Source organism: Plasmodium gonderi (genome assembly GCF_002157705.1).
Source record: "Plasmodium gonderi DNA, contig: Chr14, whole genome shotgun sequence".
Classification (NCBI taxonomy): Eukaryota; Apicomplexa; class Aconoidasida; order Haemosporida; family Plasmodiidae; genus Plasmodium; species Plasmodium gonderi.
In genome coordinates, this window is record NW_021628939.1 from 1,643,392 (window position 1) to 1,663,674 (window position 20,283).

Sequence of the window (20,283 nt, forward strand, 5' to 3'; positions counted from 1 at the left end):
AGATATAAAGTACGGATAAACTTATGCTGTGTGTAAAATGTACACGAAAACAAAGGTCTATTATATATATGCATCCACGCGGAATTAAAAAAAGTTAATGAAAACAAAAAAAAAGTGAAAATGTATAATAATAATATATCTTGCACGGACGCTTGAGTAAAAAAGCAGACAACAAAAAAAAAATATATATATATATGAGCTAAATCGGGTTGTTAAATATTCAGGGGAATGTCAATCTTCATAGGAATCTGAAAAAAAAGCAAAGTTAAAAGTGGAAAAGTTAAATGTGGCAAAATTAAAAGCAGCAATGTTAGGTACGCCAATGTTATGTATAGAAAAACGAAAAGGCGTTTTGTAAAATTGTCTTATATTAAATTATCATGTGGGGACATGGGGAAATAGGATAAAATTTAAATTATGAATATTTCTTTCATGTACCTAATCGATGCCAATTTTTTTTATTTTCTTGGCCAAAATCTAATTTGGTTACAAAGTCAAGTGTGCTTTCCTTGGATAACTGAAAAATGGGGGAAAAAAGATAGATGAATTATTCGGGGGTAAGCAAATTACAATATTTTTTTGCATATTTTATTTACAAAAAATGAATGCACAAAAAAATGTATCAGGAAAAGCATATCAAAGGAATGTCATAAAAGTCGAAAAACAAGTATAAAAATAAAAACACATTTGTAAAATGATTTTTCCTCTTTCGGATTACATTATTTTTTAGTAATTTGATCGAATTTGAAACAATAGTAAAGTATTGGTTCAGTCTCTTTTGGTTTTCAAGTTTTCTCAAAATGTTATCTCTGTTATCGATGATGTTGTAGTGTGACATTAACTCCTTGTCGTCTATTGGGACTAGGACACCTAAATTAACAAAAAAAAAAAAAAAAAATGTTGGAACGATGTTGGTAGGATGTGGATCAGAAGTAACATCTAATCACTTGTGAAGAAGATAGAACAAAAGTTGTAAAATAAATAATGCAGATAATATATACATATATATATGTGTATGTGTGTGGCTGCATAGATGGTAATAAAAACTGGTATTTTTTTTTTTTTTTTGGGGGGCCTGGGTGTGGCATGCACATTTTTGCTACTGCGGCCGATTCACAGTATATCACTGTTTCAAATTTTTACCATTTATTTCCCTATTGAGGAGCTTGCTTTGAATATATTTTTCCAAAATGCTCTCGCAGTCAATAGAATAATCCAGAACATTCGCTAAATGTTTATTTTTTGGTAAAATGTTATTTAAAAAATGGGCATAAATTTTCGTTGCAAAAGGTACGGATATGAGCATTTTTATGGCCCAGAACTGCAACTTCACCTCTTCTTGTATTAGTTCCTTTGATTTTGATTTTTTATTAATTTTAATATCTGTTAATGATAACTGATGATTTCTGTATGCTAGATTTTGTTTGACATTTTTTGTAATTATGGACATTGTTGGTTTCACGCCGCTGGGTGTGAGGAAATTATCTTCAAAAAGTTTACATCCATCAAATATTTCTTCTATGATTTCAAAATGCACTGCATATGTTTGTTCAAAAACAATGTCTTTCATTTCGCTCGCGCAACTAATTGCTCTTTCTTTACAGAAATTATGTAATGCTTGATTTAATTCGTCAAGAAATTTCGGATTTGTGCTTAAGAGATATATATTTTCATCCATGTAGTTATTTTTAATTTTTCTATTAATTTCTCCTAAACCAGCTTTGAATACTCTATTTAATGCTACAGCTGCTGAGCAACTAGCTAATTTTGTTAAATGTAAAATGTTTCCACTTATATTTGCTTGAAGAAGATCAACTACTAATGGTTTCCAATCACTTTGATCAACGATATTGTGAATACTTCTCATCATTTGTAGTAATACTTCATCTGAGAAATCTTTTTCAGGTTCTATTTTTGCAATATTATATTTGAGCCATTTGCAAATATATGTAATGGCTAGCTGATTTAGTATTTTTAAATCGGTATGTGGTCCTGCAATTCTTTTAAGTATATCTTCATCCTCCTCATTTTCTTTCATTTCTTCATTTTCTTCATTTTCTTTATTTTCATCAATTACATAATCCATGTATAAATCATTAATTTTTATGGATATGACTTCATCATTTTTTGACAAATTTCTTATAAGTACATCTTTAATTTTGCTATTATTATTAAACACCTTAATAATTTCTGCCTTATCGAATCCAACCCATCCATCATCTCTTACCATTTTGTACCAAACTTGTAATCCGTTTAGAAAAGAAGGATCACCATTTAACGTTTCCACTGCTTTAATTACTGTTAATCTATCCTTCTCAACAGATTTAATTTGTACTTGTTCTTCTGTATTACTGTTTCGAAAATAAAAGCTGACTAATATATTTTTACTTTTTGCATCTGTTGGTGTATTTTGAACAATCCCAAACATGCTACTCTCCTCTTTGGCTAAAATAAATCGTACTGGTTGTCCTCCAACCAATGCAGGTGTATTATTATCAAAATTCTTTTTTTCCATATCATTTAAAGTATCGTATGTATCCGTTCTTTTATTTATGTTATTACTGCTATCATCATCATCCAAACTGTTGTTTAAATTTTTTAATCCATTATTTATGTTATAATTAAATTCAGATGACATTGATTTATTTAAATCATTTTCATTTGCATATTTATATAAATATTCATTTAAATAATTAAGAAATTTTTCGTCATATAATCCCTGCTTTTCAAATAATTCAATGGCTAATTCATTTCCATCTTTTAAATTTTCCATTAAAGTTCCACCATATTTTTTTAAAAAATCTTCCCCATTGTTTGGCAAATTCAAAATAGGGTAATTTCCTGTTAATAAGTTCGATATGATATTAACTAATTCACGTATATATAATTTGACTTGTTCTCTTATACTTAATATATTACCCTTATTATATAACTCTTCTAATTTTTTATTATAAAAATCCATCTTGGATTTTTTTTTTTCTAATTTTACCTCCACTTTACGTAATTGTTGTATTAGGATATTCATAAATTTGCTATTCACTTCTTGTTTAAATTTTTCTACATCAAAACAATCTAGTAATTCTTTCTTAATGGAATCATTGCAATCATTTTCAAATTTATTTAATAGTAAATCTAACACATTTTTTCTTCCATTTAATATCTTGGAATACATAGAAATTCGATTGGTTAGGAAATCATTTTTTTCCTTCTGTTCAATTGGTATGGAGAATAGTTCTAATAAATATAGCGATAAAATGTTATCGTTATGATCCATAATACCCCTCTTTTTAACCCTATCGTATAATTCTGTCAATGTTTTAATTGTACTCAATTCGTTGTTCAAAAATTCTAACGCCCTCGTTCCAACAACAATACACTGTTTATTTTGGAGCCCCAAACCTGAGAAGTTGATATAAATAGATTTGCATGTGAATGCCAACGCAAATGGTGGTTGATAAACAAATTTTTTTTTTTTTTTTTTTTGCGTATGAAGGATTTTCCATGCCGATGAAATTAGATAGATATGTAATAAAACATTGTTCCGGAAAAATAAAGCAAAAAGAAACAATGGGAAAAAATAAAATAAAATAAAGGCAACAGTACTCACTGAAGAACGCACTATAGTGTAGAAAACACATGTGAAATTACTTACCCATGGGTTTTGGTTTCATAAAAAACTCTCTTAGATGATAAGGCCAATTGGCAGGATCGTCTGATGCCTTCTTCACTAGAATGTAAATATCATTCGGAAAATTTTGCACATAATTACGAACAATTTTTCTTGTTAATTCTGAACCAGCCTTTGAATCATCTTTTATTCCTGGCAAGTCTACAAAGGTAGCGTAAATACCACCTGGTATGGAGATTTCCACTTCTAATTCTTTCGGAATAATGGATTCATTTAAATTTACCATAATGGCCTTCATTTTTTCATGTAAATCATCAATGCTTACTTTTTTCTTATTTAAAAAACACTCTATTTTGTTTGTATCACTTGGTTTTAATATAATAACAATTGGTTGTTTTGTTCCTGTATCTGAACTAGTATACCCCATGGGTCCTCCCATAATAAAATCTAAAAGCGTAGTTTTCCCCATAGACTGTTGACCAAACACTACTAATCGAGGCAATTCATTATGTATGTTACAGATTTTAAATATTTGCAAAGCGTATAAATATAAAGCATTTGCATTGGTTGTATCCTTCATTTTATCATAAAAAACTTCCACCAGTTCCAATTTCTCTCGACTTATTGAATTCAAGTCGAATATCTTGTCTCCCCCATTTCCATACTCCATCTTTTTCTCCTTTTTCTAACAAATAAGGTAAGAGGCGGGGAGTGCAAAAAATCAAAAACAATGTGTTACAAAAACAAGATGAAAAAAAAAAAAAAAAAAAAAGATGAGAAGAGAAGAGAAGAGTGAACGTAATGGGTGGGGGCACGGAATATACAGGAGAAATGAAAATAAGCAAAAAATCCCTTTTATATATAAAAAATATACATGCAAAAGGTGTACACGTATGTGAGCCTAAACATATTATGTTCATGTGTGTGTGTCTTCATTTGTCCAATATAACGGCTAAATGTTAAAAAAAACAAGTTTAAAAAGTACATCTATATATATATATATATATATATATATATATATATATATATATATATATATATATATGTATATATAGATGTCCACGAACTCTACAAAAACAGTTTACACAAAAACAAAAAATATACAATTCCTCTTTTCCGGTTCAAAGAAAAAAAAAAAAAGATAAAACTTTATTTGAAAAATTATTGAATAAATACAAAAAAAAAACGTTGTTTGCAAATACATTTATAGATAAACTTCACAGAATATGATAATTTTATCATATGAATACATAAATTTAGAAAAAATGCAAAGAAAAGATATACTGTGGAGAGATAAACGCAGAAACGACGGGTTAAGTTCCAAAAAGGTCCTTTCTTACGCCATATATTATAAATGTACATATGCGCATATACACATATATTCTTATATTAACAAGCAAACTACCAAACATACGAATATGCATGCCCCCACTTTTGGTAGATAGTTATGCTTACCATACATTTAGTCAAATACAAAAAAGGGGAATCTATGTATGCAAATAAATTTCAATATGCACTTGAAAAAAACTGCTTCGCGAAATATACGACTTATTCCTATATAATAATATCCTTCATCACGTTAAAATGGAAAAATATGTTGACATATCATGAACACAGAATGAAAGCAATTTTGGTGTCAAAATAAAACATTATAACAAATATTCAATAAAAAAGAATATGTATAGTATGCAATAATATCTTTTGAAAATTAAAAAATTAAGAAAAAAATTACAATTCATTTTTCATCATTCTGCACGCTTAAAAATTTACGAAGCCATACACTTCTCTCTCATAAATGGTAGAGGAAAAATTGTGTAATTGTTTCCTTCTGTTTTGCATTCATATATGCGTATTTTGTCATATTATATATATATATATATATACATGGAAGAACATGCCTTTCGTAAATTTATGTATATATAATATATACCATATAAAATAAATACATACGCGTATAACCTTATGGTACTATTATCGCACCAGTTGTATACTGCACTTGTTGCATACAAAAAATAATTCATATATTATATATATATATATACATTCTATTATCACAAGAAGTAAAAAAGTCGGGCGTTTTCACGCGCCCCTTTAATTCTTGTGAAAAAATGAAATCATTCTTTTATTTAGGGGTTAATCGTTTCTGTGAACAAATGTTAGAGACTTTTTCTTCGAAATTAGGTAAAAAAATAAAAAGTAAAAAAAAAAAAAAAAAATAATAAGCAAGATAAAATAAAATAATAATGAAAAAACAACATTTATATGTAAAAAATTGACTTAATATCGAAACCGTCCATTTCATGAAGTATACGTTACAATTATTTATTTATTTTTTTTTTTTTTATATACTTATTTTTTCTCTATTTTAAAAAATTTTAATTTTTCATTTTATGCATGTACAGAATTTTGTTTTCTCATTTCTACTGTTCGAAAAAGTTGAAGAAATAAGAAAGGAGGTATATATGTCTAATACCATTAAGAATATTACTATTTCGTAAAAATAATAATTTTAATTTTACATACTGTAGAAAATAATACATATGTTATAAATTAACAATAAAAAGTGGTAATATTCTGTTAAAAAGTTAAAAAAATGGTACACAATTTCGTTAACAACTAAAAAAAGGGTTACTATAATATCCATTAATTATACAAATTCAAGCTTCGTGAACTATTTTTATTCAAATTATCCATTTATTTTATCCCAGTTTGTACTTTTAAATTTTGTTCTTTACTTTTTCCCTTTATAATTTTTCTATTGCCTTCATTCCTAGCAATCCCAGACAAATCTGCACATCGTAAACAAAAGTTAAAAAATAAATGAAGGAATTTTTTTTCGTACGATTTATACATTTATAATGTGTAAGTATATATGAGACTTGCACAGGATGATTCAGCTGTGAGGTTTGCTTTTACACAGCACATTTCAAATTAGTATATATATGTATATATGCTTATGTGCTTCCTTTTTTCAATTACTTGTAATAAGGATTTTGTTATAGCACATAAAATTAGCCTTGTTTTCTCGTTTTCACTATTTATGACTTTACAATTTTCATAGAATGCTGTAAATATTGTAGTTAAATCGTAGGTAAACTCGGCCAGCCTGTGTGAATAATAGAAAAGGAGAACCACATATATATATAAATTAACGTAGCATTATTACCTTAACATGTGAAGGATAAAAAAAAAAAAAAATATACTACATTATCCCTCATAAAAACGTTATTCAATTAGGTGTTTTATATATGCTAAACATATGCAAGCATTTTTTTTTTTTTTTATATATTTTCTTCAAATTGTGTATAGAAGCATTTTATGGCCCCTTTTTCTTTTCATTATTTTACTTATGAATTAGCATATTCTTTAAAATAAAATAAAAAATGTCAGGAAATTTTAAAATATGAAGTCCTAGATTTAATTCATAAGGGCTACTTAAATTTAACTCGTCTGCGAATGAAGTAAAGGAGAAAGGAATAAAAAGAATATAGTAAAAAAAAAAAAAATAAAATAAATAAATAACACAAAAGTTGCGCAATATAAGTATATTCATGTATTACGAGCTCTGTGTCCATTTTGTGAAAATATACCTTTTGGCAATTCGTCCATATTTACATTGCACTTTCTAAAAATGGAACATATTCTTGAATAAGCATATATAATATACAACCCCGTGTTTCCTGCAGTAGTAAAAGTGTTATTATAATGTAACAAAAATGTAAAGGCAAAATCTGCTCGAATGCAAGGAATTACCATGTGTATTATTTGAATTTCACCTTTTCTTATATACCTTTCATGCTTAGCATACTATCATATGAAAACTTATAATCCGTATTTCTATGCTGCTTGAGGTCGAAGTACTTGATGGCGCTAGTACATAGAGCTTCACTTAGCTGGTCTATATCTATTCCTACAAAAATGACGTGTGGGTTAATAAAGGAATTAAATAATATAACACAGTTTAACAATGAAAAACAATTTATTGTAGTTACAAGTTACACATAAATAGCTCATTTTAGAGAAAAACTGTTGTCATTTTATAATGTGCCATATTAGAGAACGAAAATGTAACAAAATGCAAATGGCTGCAGTGTGTAAGGTGCCTTAGGCCTGCGTCGTTATCTTAAAATTTCATACATTTCATTATGCTGATAGTTTTATTTGAGCTATTATTCAATTTTTACTCTATTTTTGTTCTATTTTTGTTCTATTTTAGTCCTATTTTAGTCCTATTTTAGTCCTATTTTTGTTCTATTTATCTTATTTTTTTCTCACCTTTGAAGTAATTCTTTTCCTCCTCGCTCTTTGACTGAATCCTCTCTAACAAGTCCTTCTTTGCTCGCTCGGTACCCTCGTTGATAAGATTAATCAACTTTACATTTGTGCCGCTCCTGGTTTTGAATTTTTTATTATCTGTATTTAGGACAAGACCAAATCCAACGTGAACAAATTTCGTTTTCTCAGTAGCCCAATTTGCCCTTCTAGCTACCTCGAATAGGGTTTCAAAATGCGTTAATTGTCCATTATCCGTAACATAAATGAGACAGTCAGCATTTAATTTTTTTAATCTATAATGTATTGATGCCACATCTGTTGAATCGTAACCATATCCACCATTCGATTTTTGTAAAAATAAAGGAACATTAAAATTTTCTGATTTGTAACATATAGCATCTCCAATATTTGTTAACATGTTCTTTTCTTTTAACATTTCTATAGCTGCTGGTATCATACTGATATAATTTGATTCTCCAAAATGTTCTATTTTAACTTCTAATATATCATATAATCTCCCGAATTCTTTGATACTACTTTCACATATCTTTTTCCATATAAATAAGCAATCTTCATCAGAATTTTGTAATTTTATTGCATAATGTTTCGAATTCTTTTGAAATTCTTTATCTGAGTCATACAGATTTTTAGACGCTTGATATAAGGTAGTCAAATTGTTTAATTCTGGCATATTCTCTTTAAAATTTGGATGATTGGAAATTATATAATTTATGATCATACCAAACTGCGTTCCCCAATCCCCAAGATGATTAACTCTTAGAGTATGAACATTTAAAAATTCAAAAATTCTACATATGCTATCCCCCAATATTGTTGATCTTAAATGTCCAACATGCATTTCTTTTGCTATATTAGGAGATGAAAAATCTACCAACACATTTTCATATTTTACATTATCATCTTTCACTTCATTTATATTTATGCTTATATCAATTTTGTTATTTTTATACAACTTCAGCAAAGATTTTTCTATATACTCTTTTGACAATTTTACTGTTATAAAACCTTGCGGAGATGAATTAATTTCATCGAAGAAATTCTCACTTATGTTTTCAATTATCATCTGCGATAACTTTTGTGCATTTTCTATATTCAGTTCTTTTCCATACTTCTTGTAAATGTTTAAGCCATTGTTACCTGAGAAATTGGACAATGCATGGTTATCAATCGTGAAGAAGTGTGCATGTAACAGAAATTATTCAAGTGTCTATGAAATGATATTTTAATATATCAGCTTTCTAATTTTTTTTTTTTTTTTTTTTATTTCATTTCATGAGAATGCAAAAAAGAAAAGATATAACTCTAGCCATTCAACGCTTCAAACCTGTTCAGCAACAATAATCACAAGCTTCATAAACACCTATTAATACATGCGCAATTACATATACATACTATTTACACTTGCTGGATGAATGAAAAAAAGTGCAATTGGGTGATATACAAAAATGTATGTGTTAACAGATCAAGGAAAATGTATTCCCCAATGTGTAAACTAATAAAGACGGTATGTATGAAGAGCTGGATGCGATGAATTTAGTGTCCCCTCATCAATTCATAAATGCAAACGTGAATGAGTTACAAGTACAGACGCGCAAGCGTTCATGTAAACGCTTATATATATATATATATATAATACGTATTTATGTGATTACATTGAAAATGGCCGAATTTTGCATTGGAGTAAGTAACAACTGCTTCTTCGTTAATCGATGGGAAACATTTCTGAATCGAATGCTGGAACACTTTCTTAACCTTCTTTATTAGGCAATCCATTTTACTAATACCAAAGTTTTGTTTTCAATTAGCTGTTAAAAAGAAAAAAAGAAAAAAAACCAACGCGTTCTCCGTCAAAACGTGTAAAAAAATAGTTTTAAGATCAACATATATTACAAAATAATATATTTTGGTTATAAATTTTCTGTTAAGATGAATCTATCTCTGTAAGCATTAATTTTAAATTTGTGTGCTCGAGGTGTCGTAGCCAGGATAACACGAGAAAAAAAGATAAATAAACATATGAAAAAAATAAATAAAAAAAAACAAATTAAAACACGAAATTAAAAAGGAAATGTAATTTACAAACAAGTTCGTTAAAAAATAAAAATAATGGAGATATCATTTGCCAAAAATGTAACTAACATTTGATTGAAAAAATATTTAAAACTATTTTTTTTTTTTTTTTTTTTTTTTTTTTTCACAAATCAAAAAATAATCGTCCATTTGCACAAAAATTCCCATAGAGAGGGAATTGAGTAAAAGTGACTACGCCATGTGGATAAAAAAGTTCAAATGTATATATATATATATATATACATGAGCAAATATGTGCTCATTTCACATTTAGAATGAAATAATGACACTTTTTCCATTGTAATTTTCATGAACAAATATGAAAATAAAATTAACAAAGCATGAAATGTGTTTCACATCTCCTTTTTATATACTTGTGCAACAATACCTCTTGCAACAAAATGTTGCCACTTCGTGGGTGTCGCATTTACCCTTGTTCTTCCGTTTGTAAAGGGGAAGTTCTATTCATGTAACGACACTAAAATGTTCATCACTAGGAATGTGTATGATGGTATGTGTATGTTCATATTTAAACTTGTGAGTGCCACCATTTATTAAACATCGGTTCATCACCTTTGTGGTACATAAAACGAGGCGTCCTATAACAATTGGTGGAAAGGTTTTTCGGGGAACTAAAAATATGTATACATCTGGGTATGTATATATCTATGTATACAAATTTATAGGTATGTACGCATGTATATATATACACACGCATATATGAAGGAATGGCTGGTGAAGAAGCCTTAAAAAGTATTTACCTGACTCCCTTGTATACCTTTTATTTACCCCTTTTTTCTAAGTTTCAATATAGTAGACATAATATTTTCCAAGTCTTCAAAATTGTCATCCTCCAGATCATTGTCCGCACTTTTCTTTTCGAAGGAATTGGAATTCATTATATTACGATTTTCGTGTGAGTTGTCCACTATGGCAGCACTTATTTTAGGGACGAAAGTATCGTGACCTACCACTTTCTCACTATCGCTTTGCAAAATTTCATTGTCAATTATATTTCCTGCATGCTTGTTCTTGTCAGGACCACTTGCATGCAAATGACTGAGATTCTCTTTCTTCATTTTTTCCTCCTTACCCTTCTTATAGTCCGTTTCCCCATTGTTTTCTCTCATTAATAACACGTCCATTTTAATATATTTTTTATCCATATTTTCTTCATCATCAACGATATTTTCTGAGATAGGCAGACTTTTCATTTTTTGCAAACTTTCACACACGAAAGGTGGAGAATTCACAATTTTCGTTTCTTCAAGTATGACATTTTGAGATATGTTCATTTCTCTTTGAATATTTAAGCTGCTTGATTTATCAATAATATGAGCACTTCGGATATATATATTTTTATAATCTTCTTCACATTGTTTATGATATTTTTCAATTTTTTCAATTTTCCCTTCATACTGAACAATTTTAACACCATTAATGTTATCAGCAGTAGGAGCACTGTGTATGAGACAATTCAGTTCGTCAATACATTTATCATTATCTTTTGATTTACAATTTTTGAGTGAATATAAATTTATATCCTTTGAAATAAATATTGGAATTTCATTTTTGCTTTTTTTTTTATTCCATATTAAATCATTCCCACAATTGTTTGAGCTTGTTAAGGATTTTTTCTCATCATGTTTATTTTTTTTCATTTCGTCATAAGGAATATTACCAACATTTTCCTGGAGTAAAGTTTTCGTTTTCCCATTGCTTCTCCCTTTTCCCGCACAATTATTAGGGACGTTGATTTCACTCGTCTGTGGTGAATTATTTTTTGTGAAACCTTCGCATTTCTCTTCATTCTGTGTATCTGCAAATGTGCAACTGAATGAGGGAAACCTCTTTTGATAAATGTCCCCATCGTGGGAATAATGATTTGCTCTTTTCAAGCTTGGAGAAGACGCATTGTCTGCTTTCAATACTTCTATGTCTTGTTGGATGATAGAGCTACTTTCTTGTACTTGCTCAGCTGAAGCATGTAATGCACTTAAATCTACTTCAGAAGTAGCTGTTCCAGATGTATTGATTAGTTTTTGGATAATGTCATTTTTTGATCTCAACTCATGTTCATATTTAATAATTATACTTTCCTTTTTATTATTTTCCAACTTAATTTTTTCTAAGATTTTTTTTAAATTTATATTTTCCTTTGTCAAATAAGTTATTATATTTAAATATTTACTTAAAATAAATTTAACATTCACCTTTTCATTAGTGTTATAATCCAGTATTATTTCTTTATTTATCAACTTGTGTACTTCATTGTGTACCTTTTTGTCATTCTTTCGCCCCTCCTGAGCTCGCTCTTGAATTTTCTTATTAATTGCGGCGCTGATATTTTTGTTTTTATTCATACTATTTTTTTTTTTTTTTTTTTTTTTTATTATAAAAATGAACAAGTTGGATACATAAACACAAGAGTGGAATTTTGGGAAAAGCTAATAAATCTTATTAGTACATGATTATATGTGTTACGCACATACCTTGTTAACTTATTATAGGTGAAATATTTTTACAATTTCATATATTTTCCCCTGTCAAACTCCCCTAACTATATTATTTGTAATATCTCCAAAGTGCTTACCTAACTTATTATATGCATATTCTTAGTCATAAGACAACGTTAGAATATCGTGTAATAGCTACATTCGCATAGTTTGCGATGTAAATAAAGCATACATTTACTTCTGTAACATGTATACACATTTGTGCACTTATATTCATTAGCAATTTTGCCTTGCATATCGTTGGTCATAAGATAGAATGTTTCCTTTTTTACCGCACTAATGTTTTTTTTTTTTTTTTTTTTTTCTGTTTTTCTTTTATCGCGTCAGGCAAAATATATATATATAGTGCTCTAAACAAATTTGCTTCAAATAAATAAACAATATTTATGGAGAATAAATTTTAATTGTCGACAAAATGGAAAATTGAGAAAGCATAAGCGTATAAGTGTGTAAAAGGAATGATAAATAGGAAAGCATTAGCACAATTATTATGAGAATGGGAAGAAAAAAAAAAAAAAAAATTTATACATGTGCGCATATACATCTCGCAAAGAAAAAGTTAACAATTATTATAAAATAATAGAAAAAAAAAAAAAAAAAAATGAAAAGCGCAGTTGTAAATGAAGAGAAAAATGTTATAATTTCAATTAGAACAAAAATTGTGCGGGAAAAATACAGGACTCAAAAGCAATGTATGTATATATATATATATATATATATATATATATATATATATATATATATATATATATATATATATATATGTACACGTGCACACATATATGTGTGTTTCTCATTGCGTAAGCATAAATATCTTTCCCTTGAATGTGTGAACCCATATATGAAAGAATTGGGTAGAAAACGAAGGATATTTAATTGTTTCTATACAGTAAATTAAAACTCACACCAATTCAGTGGTATCATAATTACGTTTTACATATCGGCACAACATAAGCCTATGCCCATATGATTTTCTGGTGAAAATGGCAATATGACATTATTTATATTTAGTGAAAACTTCCTCATAACATTATAAACACCAATATATAATTCTACCTTATTGCATAAATGATAATTATTAGGACAAGACAAAATAGCATTATTAATATCACAATGAAAACAGCCGAAATATATAAAAGATGGTTCTATTCCATTCAGAGTTGATGATGCTTCACTTTGGATATGATCAACTCCAATGCTTAAATTATAAATTTTTAATTCATCAAGTAAAAAGGGGAAATCACAAACATCTACTGAATAAGGTGCCCCTCCTATATATATGGGAAAATCATTCGTTTTTGTTATTCCTGAAATGGAAATAGAAAAATTGTTATAGAATTGCACGGTACTGTTTCCATGGGGTGGATAGAAAAAATCCATATGTATATTAGAATATCTCATTATATGTACTAATTTGGGTAAGTAGTAAAAGTAGGAACATTTCATTAGTGTATACATGTATATGCATGTACACAAAGTATACACAAAGTGCATGCGCAACCTTCGGTTAAAAAACTTGAGTCCAAAATTCCGTTTACAAAGAGTCTTACGTAATTAATATGTCTGACAACTGGTATAACATGTATAAGAAGAAAAAAATAAAAAAATGTATACACATATGTATATATGCATAAGTATTTAAGTTTTAAAAAATATGCTGTATCTTTTCATTGTATATATTTTGCCCGAGGCTATACCTGCAATATGGTACCATTGATGGTGCCTTAATTTGAAATTGCTCAAAAACTCTTCACCAGCTGTCAAAGGAAAACAAATTTAGTTGTAAACTCATATGACTACGCTAAACTCAGTATATAAGCTCTCGAACATCATCGTTTTATGTTTGCACATAAAAAATATATTTAAATATACGAATGGGCTTTTTTCAAATAAGCAAATGGTTATACATATTAAATTGTGAAAAGAGGAAAAAGAATACAAGTGGAATAGAGAGAGATGTATAATCATTTTTACAACTATAACAACATGAGTAGAATCAGTTTAAGATAAAATTATTTAACTGTTTCATATTGCAATTACATGAATTAATGCTAGAGGAGGTGCTCAAAACAATTTTTATTCTTCCGTTCTACGAAAAAAAAAAAAAATAACAAATGATTTTTTTATTCGTTAGAGGAGTGAAATCGGTCCGTCAAATTTTTAATACATAATGTTTATGTGAGAACGCACAAGGACAACATTTACATATCTTGTGAATCCTCGAATGAGGCAAATAGATGCTCTAAAAATATATTGTAAACGTAAATTTTTTTTTCATTTCTTAATTGTAATTCATCTTCTGTACTTTTGCATTTATTAATATAGCTGGGGAAGACTCCTGGATTTTGTCTTTTATGATACCCTACATGAAAGATGAATGGCAAATAATACGGTTCTCTAAATTGATAGAAAATAATGCCATGTAAAAAAAAAAAAAAAAAAAAAAAAATGTACCACACTTGTAAGAAAATACCTTATGGATTACGGGGCAAAACGTTTCTTCCATGTTATTTTTTCTTAAAAATTAAATGGTATGTATATTAATATGCTCATATATGTAGGTAAATATGAATTCATGTAATATACCATTTCAAATAATGACACATTAGCACATGTTACATTGTCCCTTTTTGGAGACGAAAAATTTGGTCTATTCAATTTCGTACATCGAAATTTCGTCCATCAGTAAGTAGATAAAAAAGGTGTATGAAAAATCAACCGTTTTAAAATACTCATCAGAGTGTGGAATGTAAATATAATTTTTTCGAAACAGAGAAGAATTTCCTATGCCCCCAAATCCAGTGGACGCAAAAAAATTTCCGACAGCATGGTTCCTGTTACCAGTAGCATCTACTGGTAACAAACCGTCGAAGTTTATGTGAGTAGAAATGCCTATGGGATGTAGTGGTATAGTGTTATTACATATTGGAGTAGGGACAAAAATATGTCTACGTATGGCTATACACACCCATGTGTACCCTTTTTCAAAGTGTATAACTTCACAACTTTTTTACACACACGTGTTTTTTTTGAAATGAGGAGAGACATGAACAGTTGAGTAATAAACGGGATGAAAATGATTGATAAAATGCAAAAAAAAAAAAAAAAAAAAAAAATAAATAAATATCACCATATGGTTTTGCTTCGGGTAACAATATTTTTTTTCCATTATTAATACAAATTGCCGTATCAATGGACACGTCACATTCTGGAGGTTTCAGGCCATCTAGGTGGCACTTAATTTGTATTTTAAAATAATAATATAACAAAATTAGCCACCATGCTTTCGAAGAGTGAAATAGCATTTTATTCTTGTAAATGTATAAATGTATTTTTGTTTGTTCCACTGGGGGACTCTCTTTTAAGTGTAATAAAGTTAGTATGAGTTGAAGGAGTACAAAAGGGCGGAACACAAATAGACAGAATGCACGTTATGATAAATGAAAAATGCCTATAAGGGTTGGAATAAGTATGTCTAATAAACGGTTTGAAAAAAGCGTTAATAACCCTGAAACATCTATAGATTAAAAAAAAAAAATAAAAATAAACCGTATAGATTGGGCTAAAGAATGACAAATATGCCAACAGGTTATAAAAAATAGAACGTATAAAAGGGATAAAAAAAAAGGACAGTATCGAGAAGACCTTAATTTACACTAAAAAAGGACGAACAAAATTGTTAATTCTCTACTTGAAATTCTATACATGTGTGCTTATACATTTGTGTGCTCAAATACTTCTACGTTTGTATATTTTGACATTCCTACATTAACACATTTATATGTTTCTCGTTTATCATACACTTCATTGTTACATTTGAAACAGTTTTCGCAACCATGTACATGCTCTTAAGTTATGAGGAATTATTTTGAATTTCATTTACTCCTATAACCAACTTATTTGCACACTTTTTATGCCATCTAAATTGATAATGCTATACTACTAATTCATAATTTTTTTTTTTTTTTTTTTATAATCCATGGCAATATATGTATGTACAGTCAGACAAAACAAGCATCAATGAAGAAAATAAAAAAAAAAAAAATACGCAAATATAGACAAAATGTATAGCTCATATTTGTCCTCTACAAAATGTAACAAAAGCAACAATTTTTAGATTAACGATTTTTTCCATTTTCGTTAATACATTAAAATATTTGGAATAATTCATTTAATTAATAATTAGAGCTCGAATTAAAGAATAAATTCATTGTGATGATAATAATTGTTTCATTTTTTTTTTTTTATTTTTATTTTTTTTTCAAAACATTGCTATAACATTTGTACTTTAAAAAATTAAAAAAAAATTGTTAGACTATACAAAGGATCACAAGAACAAAAAAAAAAGAAAAAAGGATCTGAAATGAAAAAGTAATTATATGTACTTTCGGAATGTGTTCGACGGGAGAAAAATGGTTCGACTAAACTGTGGGACATGCCCAAAAAATAGAATAAAACGTATTATATACAATAGTGCATAGGATTATATATATATATCAAAGAAGACACTTTTCAAAATTAAACGAGTTATATTCGTTCATTCAACAGTGTAAATTTCCAAAGGGACACAATAATGACTCCTCCCTCCCCTTCCCTATCTATGTTCACTTTTCTGGAATAAGCTGGTGCATGGTAAGTATAGTGTACCACTGTGAAGGAAGGCAACGGTTCTAACGGAGGTATCTTACCAATGCATAGAATATATCATATTAGTTGGGGTAAAGAAAAAAAAAAAAAAAAAAAAAAATGTAAATCCATTTTCAGTTAGAATAGAAGTGTATTTTCTTATCAAAGGATCCTAATATAAGCAAAGATTTTTTATTCTCTTCAATATTGTTTGAATTCGTTTCACTGGAAAATGGGCAAATATAACTTTTTAATAATTGAAAGCATCTAATTTTATAACCGTTATTTATAACATCTATAATGTTTCCGCTTTTTATGTCAAAAATTAAAATATGAGTACCATTAGCCTTATCATCAGATGTAATGTAAATATTATTTCCATTGATATCAACCTCTATGGTTGGAAAAGAAAGAGAATTTAAAACACACCCATAAATTTTTCTTATGATGGACTTTTTAATAAATGAATAAACAAATATTATGGAAGTGTCTGTACATATAACTAATATATTTTTAATTTTATTATATTCTAAATTGAGGATGTTATATTTTTCTAATTCATCGAATAAATATATTTTATTTTCTATATTATATGTTTTGCTATTTATACATAGTATATTATTACTGTTCAGCATACTAATAATTATCGTTTCTTTGATATTATTTTCTTTAACCCATAACACACTTGTTGGTATTTCAGGTAATCCTATAACTTTTTTTTTTTCATAAATTACAGATAATTCATTTTCACATATAATCTTTTCATAAATAATTAAATTTTTGTCATTTGCTATTGAGCAAAATAGGGAATAATCCTCATTAAATACACACTTGATAGAATATTTATTATGGTATGTTAAGTTTCTTACTATACTAATATATTTTTCATCTGTTTTTACATTATTTTTTATATCATCAATAGACTGATTTAATTCAACATTTTCTGTTAAAATCGAAAGATTATTCATATTTATTTTGCATATATATATATCTCCATTCATGGTTGACACAATGAATATATTGTCTTTATAATTAATATCGATATACATTATTGGTGAACTTAAAGATAAATGGTCTAATTCTTTACATATATGAATACATTCTTCAGAGTTTTTTTCATTATCACTTTTTTCATAAAGTATTAGAAGAAGTTTCACATTTCCATCTGCATGCCCTACCAGCACCAATATAGGGAAAAAATTTTTAAAAAAAATTATATTTTCAAATCTCATATTTTGGCACGTGTCCAGGTTGTATATATCTATGTACTTAAGAACTAGAATGTTCGATGCTGATCCTATGTAGTTATCATCACTGTTACTTTCTTCATTTTTTCTCGTTGAGCTGCTCATATATTTAACTTTTAATTCTTTACATATTTCTCTTTCGTATGTGAAGTAGTTATCCCAGCTATCTTCGTCCTTTCCACCTTTGACGACAGTACCGTTTGTGATTCCACTTTTACAACTTTCACCGTTAAGATATATACTTTTTTCGCTATGTAGGGTACATAATTTTCCTTTCTCATTAAATAAATCTGTGTCATTTTCTCCTTCAAAGTTATACGGGAAAATGTTGATATTTCTTTTGTCCTTGACTATATTTTCCTTATTTTTTAGCGCATTTTCTACGACTTTAAAGTTCGATTTTCCATATCGTGTTAAATCAAGTTTGGTTTTTATTCCTATTGGTATATTACCATTCCCTAATTGAGGAAACTTGAAATTTCTTTTGGTCACTGTTGACATATCCTTCATATTTTCAGATATTTTTTTTAAAGTGCATACATCTTTAATTTTGCAATTTTCGTTGTCATTGTGGGGTTTTGACATTTCTTCTCTTTTTTCACAACTGTTTACTTTTGAATCCTGATTTGTGTCGTCATCTTTTATAATATCCTCATTACATTCATCGCTTTGTTTTTCATTTTTAGTTATTACATCTTTATCACCAGGCAATGATGTGTGGCTTATTTTATAATCGGCAAAAATATCCCTGTTTATGCAAAAGGTGCCTTTTGGTGTATAAGAAACATCTTCTTTTTTCTCATTTTCATTCAATTGTTTGTTAATGCTGTTACTACTTTTTACTGTGTTTTCGAAACTATCTATGGCTTTGCATAAAACTGAATTATTCATTTTGTCAATTGTATGAATAAAAAAATCTTGATCTATTTCTAAATCGTCACTTAAATTGTCACTTTGGGCATCACTCAGGTTGCCATTTCGGTTATTGCTTAAACTTTCTGCAGCGTTGTTATCACATGTATCCACTTCATCACCAGAGTTGCAGTTGGTATAATTCTCTAAGAAATATTTGTCATATTCCTTTACGTAATTTATTTTGCTTTCATTTTTCAGGACCTCTAAACTATTTTTCATTCCAACTTTTTCCAAAAAATCGTAAATAAATTGAATATTTCGAAAATATTTCTCATTGTATTCCTTGAATTCTTTTTTCATTTTCATATCTTCCTATTCCATACAAGGGTTATAGATTGCATGAGATTCTTATTCTTCGTTTCGCCTATACACTCAAAGTTTTTTGCTATATTTTATTTATATTCCTTTAGTACACTTTCAATGATCCTGGAAAAATTGGAAACTTTAATCGGATTGTCCATAAAAAATGCTTATATTTTGTTACTTCAAAATTCACATGAAATTGTCTTATACTACGAGTACTTACACAGATTTGCTGTTCTTATGTATTGTGAACTTTAGTACGAGTTTACAAAAAAAATTTACTACTGTTACTATTAATATTATTGTTATTCTTACTATTGTTACTATTACTATTAATATTACTGTTATTGTTACTATTGCTATTGTTATTATTACTATTATTATTATTGCTATTGTTATTATTGCTATTGTTATTATTGCTATTGTTATTATTACTGTTATTATTATTTTTCATAAATTCAAAAATGAAGCGCTACGGGCGTCAAAAAAACAGTTTCTAATTTTTCATCCAGTTTTCGAATAAGTGTAGAAAAAGCAAAGGGCGTAAATACTTCTAATAATCCGCATTCAAAAAATGTATAGCACACTGTCTGTATCTATCTTAACACATCTATGTTTCTTCTTTCTTGAATAATTTTTTTTCTAATTTTAGTTCCTGTTATTTGCATACAATATATTTTGT

The 20,283-nt window shown here is 28.0% G+C and overlaps 5 protein-coding genes across 5 annotated transcripts; all 5 read right to left on the minus strand.

Annotated features, from left to right (window-relative positions):
- Positions 1-231: 231 nt before the first annotated feature.
- Positions 232-4,298, minus strand: PGO_143640 (hypothetical protein, conserved; the record flags this gene model as incomplete). The annotated part of the gene is made up of 5 exons (XM_028690354.1): positions 232-248; positions 439-517; positions 719-870; positions 1,144-3,399; positions 3,653-4,298. The coding sequence occupies 5 exons, from the start codon at positions 4,296-4,298 to the stop codon at positions 232-234; spliced, it is 3,150 nt and encodes a 1,049-aa protein (XP_028546155.1).
- A 2,074-nt stretch (positions 4,299-6,372) lies between these two features.
- Positions 6,373-9,697, minus strand: PGO_143650 (arginyl-tRNA synthetase; the record flags this gene model as incomplete). Its single annotated transcript, XM_028690355.1, has 7 exons — positions 6,373-6,417; positions 6,608-6,734; positions 6,976-7,078; positions 7,219-7,308; positions 7,419-7,538; positions 7,904-9,061; positions 9,577-9,697. 7 exons carry the CDS (start codon positions 9,695-9,697, stop codon positions 6,373-6,375), a joined length of 1,764 nt encoding a protein of 587 aa, XP_028546156.1.
- A 1,082-nt stretch (positions 9,698-10,779) lies between these two features.
- Positions 10,780-12,357, minus strand: PGO_143660 (hypothetical protein, conserved; the record flags this gene model as incomplete). The annotated part of the gene is made up of 1 exon (XM_028690356.1): positions 10,780-12,357. One exon carries the CDS (start codon positions 12,355-12,357, stop codon positions 10,780-10,782), a length of 1,578 nt encoding a protein of 525 aa, XP_028546157.1.
- Positions 12,358-13,443: 1,086 nt separating this feature from the next.
- PGO_143670 (hypothetical protein, conserved) lies at positions 13,444-15,815 on the minus strand (the record flags this gene model as incomplete). Its single annotated transcript, XM_028690357.1, has 8 exons — positions 13,444-13,817; positions 14,012-14,080; positions 14,208-14,267; positions 14,551-14,599; positions 14,816-14,872; positions 14,984-15,026; positions 15,177-15,402; positions 15,641-15,815. The coding sequence occupies 8 exons, from the start codon at positions 15,813-15,815 to the stop codon at positions 13,444-13,446; spliced, it is 1,053 nt and encodes a 350-aa protein (XP_028546158.1).
- Positions 15,816-17,270: 1,455 nt separating this feature from the next.
- Positions 17,271-19,598, minus strand: PGO_143680 (hypothetical protein, conserved; the record flags this gene model as incomplete). Its single annotated transcript, XM_028690358.1, has 1 exon — positions 17,271-19,598. The coding sequence occupies one exon, from the start codon at positions 19,596-19,598 to the stop codon at positions 17,271-17,273; it is 2,328 nt and encodes a 775-aa protein (XP_028546159.1).
- Positions 19,599-20,283: the final 685 nt, after the last annotated feature.